We start from the raw sequence: 6,254 nt of genomic DNA, 5'->3' as shown, positions 1-6,254 counted from the left end.
GTCAAGGACAGTCCTTTGTCCTCATCAGGCTAATTTATGCTTTGTGTCTAAGAACCCATAGCTCCTCCAGCAAATGTTACAGTATTCAACAAAACTTCAACCTGCATCCTGGTCATGTGGAATAAGGTGCCTTATGGTAAAAGGAAGGGTCATATACGGCAATACAAAGTGGAGTATACCGAGGTTGCAAGCAATTATACACAAATCAGAGAAGTCGGCGACAAAACGCGCCACCTAATGGTTGTCGACTTAAAAAAGAACGCTCATTATACGATCAAAGTATCAGCTGCCACAATAAAGGGATACGGACCAGCAAGTCAGCCCTTATCAGTCTTAACAGAGCAGGACTGTTAGTATCGAATGTTATTAATATGAAAATCTTTCATTTCTCATCACCACACTTATGCTTTATTATCAATAGACGTAGCCTCCAAAGATATATGTTGTGGTTGAATTTATCCTTGGTTTAATTTTTATTTTCTTTTGTTTTAAACTCATTACCATACATTACCATACCCCAAAACAAAAAAGAAAAGATAATTAAAATTAAACCAAGGATAAAACTGAGCCACAACATACACAAGTGAGGCATCACCATACTTCCTTCTTCGCCTCCCCACCCCAGCTCACAATGTTCGTTCCTAATGTCCTCTCTTGGAACGAGCATTGTGACAGTATCCATAAAAAAGCTACTAAGCGATTGTTTGTGCTGCGGACCCTTGGGAGAGTTGGATGGGGCACTAACGATCTCGTGTTAGTCTACTGTAGTATTGTTAGATCCATCGTTGAGTACGCCTCGCCAGTTTGGGCTGCGATCCCTTTATATCTGGACGAGATAACTGAGTCTGCACAGCGGAAAGCTCTCAAAATAATATTTGGCCGGGTAGACTATACGGAAGCCTTGGTCTTGGCTGGCCTGGAGTCTCTTAGTGACAGGAGAGTAGGAGCTTGTAAGTGGTTTATGGCTAATGCACGCCAAATGTCCCCCCTTAAGAACATCATCCCCTCTCCTGCCGCTATTGAGTCTCATTACAGTATAAGGGTCCAACTTCCAAGACGTCAACATGGTCATACCAGAAGAATTAATGACTTTGTAACTTATAAATTTCAGTGAATGTATGGAGATGCAAATGGTTAATTGTATGTGACAATGACCTTCCCCAACAATTCGGTTATTGCTGCAAGTGGGTGAAATAAACAGAATATCTATCTATCTATCAGCTCTCACCTCAACCCCTCACTCTGTGAATACTTGATCAGATAACAAAGCCAAACAAATGTTGTTCAACTGACAGGCATCACATCGTTTTATGTTTATTTTCAATTTTTCTCAATCTAGTACCCAGTGCACCTCCTCAAATTGTTCGGGCAATGAACAAAACTTCCACCAGCATCCTTATCACGTGGTATGAGGTTCCCTTTGGTCAAAAGAATGGTCATATTTTAAGTTACAATGTCACTTACACACTGGTGAAGCAAAACGTCACAACAACAAAACAGATTGAAGCTCCAACACTTCAAGTGAATCTAACTGGACTGAGAGCAAACACAAACTACAGCATCACAGTAATGGCCTCGACTATCAAAGGACATGGACCAGCTAGTCCAGCTATTTATGTTAGCACTCAAAATGAAGGCCAGTAGCGAGTAACGTGCAATCTACGAGTGATTCCAAATCTGAGAATTTTTTTACCATTAAATTGTTCAAATCGACGGGAGTGTCAGTATTAGTGAATATAAACATGATTTCAATATACCACAGACTCACCATTCCGAGTTTGAGTTGCGGACTGTGTTGTATATGACAACCATTCCGGTTATTAGAAAGATTTTATAAATATGATATTAGAGCCTAGTTTTCAAAGGCACATAATAAGATTAAGATTGATAAGAGGTATAAACTTTGGCGGATATATGTGCTTTTTCTTGATTTTATGTTTTCGGAAGCAACTTTCTTGTCTTAGAAACTTGAAGTGATTCAATCAGTAAAAATAAAAAAATTAACCTATTAATCAACAGATTTTCTAAATCAGGATAAAGGTGTGCCCATAATTAGTAGGTATACAAACTATATCGCATAAGTTGCATTCATTTCTTGAGAATGACACGCGTAGAAAAATAGACTAACATGTAAATGGTTTGAAATAAAAAGGTTTTTTGTTGTTTATTTGCTTGTTTGTGTTTTCTTAAAAAGAAAGGGAAAGATATATTCAGTTCCTATTCCAAGAATTTACCATAAGGAGGGGCACTGCGAGCCTCCACAAGAACGCCATGCAAGAAAACGAGAAATACATGTATTGAAACAAGAAAACAAAGCAAATAATCCTTTTAAACGATATTAGCTACGTCTGTCCAGAAACTCATAAGGGGCTGAAACGTGTAACTCTCATATGTTTGCTTTGTCCGATGCTCGTGATTATTCATTTTCAAAAGCACCATATTTGGAAGGAGAAGAAGAGAGAACTGACCAATCAAACTTCGCAAACAACGTGACGTAATTTTACTTTACGTTCCCGCGCCCGCTTAAAAAAATGGCCGAGAAACGGGGGAAAGACTCCCGAAAGCCGAGAAAGCTTTCAAAGGTTGAAACCACGAATCTTACCGAACTACTGAGCAGGATATTATTGCCTTACTACCCGGGCCAAACGTAACATTATGAAACCTATTGACGTCCTCGCAACTTCTTGAAGTTGGGACTGGGGAGACTGTTGGAGATGTAGGACGTGTTTCGCAACGCTCCGCTCATCGTAGATTTGTTTGGTCGTCTATGGAAGTTTCCAGTGTTTATATAACCCCAAAAACAAAATCGAGAAATCTAGCCACATCTAGCAGCTCAGAAGAATTGTCACCCGAAGGAAAAAAGTTGAGACATTCGTACTCTCCTGACTCGAAGATCTCAGATGACGAAGACCAAGTAATGGCGGCTCTGAATCTCACAGAAGGTGTTACAAAGAAACTGGACCTAATTTTAGAAAGGCTCAGCAAACTAGACTCGAAGATGGAGGAATTGAACAAAACTGTCAAAGGTTTACAAGGAAAAGTTTCCTCTCTCGAAATAGATGTTGTTTCAATTAAAGATAAGCAGAAGAGTCTTGATCAAAAATTCACACATGTAGAGAGCAATTCCAAATTTGTAGACAGCCACATTAAAGAGCTTCAGGAGATGGTGGAAGAAAGAAAAGGTGAAATTAGTGCCTGTCGTAAACAAATTCTGTATCTCGAAGCGTACAGCCGCAGAGAGAATTTAAAGTTCGAAGGAATTCCTGAATTACCAAAATCGTCCGGTCAACAGAATGCAACTTCGAAGGAGGACACGAAAGAAGTCTTAGCTAACTTTATGGAAAATGTCCTTGGGATTGAAGACGCCAAGGATATAGAACTCCAGCGAGTACATAGGATTGGCAAACCGAAGAGCGAAAATGGAAATGGCAGCCGAACCATCATAGCTCGTTTTCTGAGATTCTCGGACAGGGAACGTGTTTTTAAATGCGGCCACAAGCTTAAAGACACTGGTTACAAGATGTACGAAGATTTTCCAAAAGAACTACATGATTTGAGAAAAGCCCAAATGAACAAATTAAAGAAGGCTAGACAAGAGGGCAAGCGTGCAAATTTTAGCAAATCTGAGCCCGACAAACTGTATATCGATGGCAAATATGTTAAAATGTAAAACTTTTTGTAGTACGATGTTTGATTGCATAATTAATGCGTGTTAGTGTATTCTTACGGGGAGTCTTTTTTTTCTTTTCTTTTATCCAAATTAACAATTCATAGATGCGTTTTCCATTAGTATTTTTTTATATAATTACGGTGAAGGAGCCAAAGTTCGAAGACTACGGAGGGTGTTGTCGATGGATATGGTTTCAGAACGGTTTATTCTGGAATATGAGGTAAGGGATTCAATTTTCTTTCTCTCTAGGATTCTGTGTGTGCTTTGTGTAAAATGCGGTAGAGTTTTTCATTCGTCCAAAGATTATTCGTTATTTTGTCTTTTATTTAGCGTAAGGTTTGGCGTTTGTTTTTTTGCGGTGCACAATAAAGGTATGTTGTTCGCCTTTGTAAATGAACACAGAGGCCCGGTGAAGCACAACTCATTCATCAACACATTATTTCTTACGTTCGCACTAGTTGGTATTATGCAGTTCAGCTTGTTGGTCATTGAATTCTTCTACAATCTCGCTTGTATTTGCGATTTCTTGATATTAGATATTATTAAGAGATGGGTGTTGATACATGTAAGCTAGTCTCGTTAAATGTAAGGGGCATTAGCAATTTTCTGAATAGAAGAATGATTTTTACGTGGTGTCGAAAGCAAAAGACAGATTTCTTTTTTTTACAAGAAACCCACTCAAAAAGTGACACAGAAACACAGTGGAAAAATGAATGGGGAGGCGAGATCATCCTGTCGCATGGAAGCCCAAATTCATGTGGATTCAATTCTGCTTAAGAAAGGTGTTGATTGTGTTATTCACTCCAAAATCCTGGACTCCCAGGGACGCTATATAATTCTAAAAGCAGAAATTAAAGACGAAATGTATGTGTTGATAAATATTTACGCACCAAACAAAGATACATGTATCATCAAATTTCTTAACACGTTGCTGTTTACATTGCGCAAGGAAAACTTAGATGAAGAAGAAAATATCATTCTGGGAGGAGATTTCAACTGCCCTTTAAATCCTTTCCTTGATAAGAAAGGGGGTATTCTAACACCGAGGAAATCTGTTGTGAAGACTATCGAAAGGCATGAACATGTGAAAGAAGTAGCAAATATTTCCTTAATTTGGAGAAAAGGAATCATGTTAAAAAGCATATGCGGAGATTGAAAATTAGTGGTTCGACCAAAACTGATCCCTTCAATATACTTTCTGAACAAAAACGTTTCTATCAAGATCTATACACAAGCAAGAGTATAAGAACTGATAGTACGCAGACAGGTGAATCTTTCTTGAGTAATTTAGACATTCCTAGACTTACTGACGAACAAAAACTATCGTGTGAGGGTAAAATAACTCCAGACGAATGTGCCGCGGTTCTAGAAAATTTTCAAAACAACAAATCTCCAGGGAATGACGGAATTCCAGTAGAATTTTATAAAAAATTCTGGTCACTTATTAGCGAACCTTTCACGAAATGTGTCAATGAATGTTTTGAAACAGGTGAGATGTCACGCTCTCAAAAACAGGCGGTTATAACCCTTAAGAAAGGGAAGGATCGATTATTATTAGAAAACTGGCGACCAATTTCTCTTGTTAACGTCGATGCAAAAATTATGTCAAAAGTAATAGCGACCAGAATTAAGAACGTTTTACCCAACATTATTCACCATAATCAAACTGGCTATGTTAAAGATAGATACATTGGCGAAACAGTGCGATCCGTTTTCGATGTAATGGACTTAACTCTCAAAGAAAATGTTCCCTGTCTACTGATATTTATAGACTTTCAAAAAGCATTTGATAGCCTGGAGTGTACCTTCACATTTGAAAACAACTAATCGTACTTTTTCTATGACCCCCCTCTCTTTTAGAATTGATAACAAGGATTTTGATGCGCTGAAAAAGAAGTCGAAAGATTATTACCTATTGATTAAAAGCAGAAAAGCACAGTTTCCAAATAATTCACGATTTCTGAAACATGATTTTAACTTAACCGATGATCAACTGAAAAAAGTTTTTATCCTGCCTCATAATCTAGCCTTCGAACCATATGTTAGAGCTTTTCAGTACAAGATTCTTAATTCTATATTATACACTAACAGCAAATTATACAAGATAGGTTATACTGCAGATGATAAATGTTCTTTCTGTGAATCAGAACCAGAAACGCTACCTCATTTCTTCTTCCATTGTGTGTACTCCCAGCTTTTCTGGAAACAGTTCGAATCCTATTACTATTCTTTAACAAAGGAATTCTTTCACCTTACTCTGCAAGACGTATTGTTAGGAATAATAACCTCTAAATGCCCCTTACTCAATTATTTGTTACTGATTGCTAAGGTATATCTTTGGGATTGTAGAAGGTCTGAAACGCTTCCAAATATGACTGGTTTCAAGCTAAAGGTTAAAAATAAATATGAGATAGAAAAATATATATGTATTAAAAACAATACAATAGAAAAATTTACTAGGAAATGGGCGATAACCTCTGGCTCTGTGCTTCTATAAGTTAGGTTTAGTATTATTATAATTGTCGTTGCATTATATTGTTACTTTTAAGATACTGTGTACTAGTAAGTAGGCACTGTGTAATTG

At 37.6% G+C, this 6,254-nt stretch overlaps 1 protein-coding gene across 1 annotated transcript in view; it reads left to right on the top strand.

Moving 5' to 3' along the window:
* The window catches only part of LOC140927059 (neogenin-like), a 3,864-nt gene extending 2,195 nt beyond the window's left edge, over nt 1–1,669 (top strand). Inside the window, exons 2-3 of the mRNA XM_073376723.1 lie at nt 53–349; nt 1,340–1,669. Coding sequence (XP_073232824.1) covers nt 115–349; nt 1,340–1,644 — 540 coding nt within the window. The 5' untranslated portion in view covers nt 53–114 and the 3' untranslated portion in view covers nt 1,645–1,669. The remainder of the gene's footprint in view (nt 1–52; nt 350–1,339) is intronic.
* Nucleotides 1,670–6,254: the final 4,585 nt, after the last annotated feature.

This window comes from Porites lutea, chromosome 2 (genome assembly GCF_958299795.1).
Source record: "Porites lutea chromosome 2, jaPorLute2.1, whole genome shotgun sequence".
NCBI classification, from domain to species: Eukaryota; Metazoa; Cnidaria; class Anthozoa; order Scleractinia; family Poritidae; genus Porites; species Porites lutea.
This window is presented reverse-complemented; position numbering and strand designations above follow the sequence as displayed.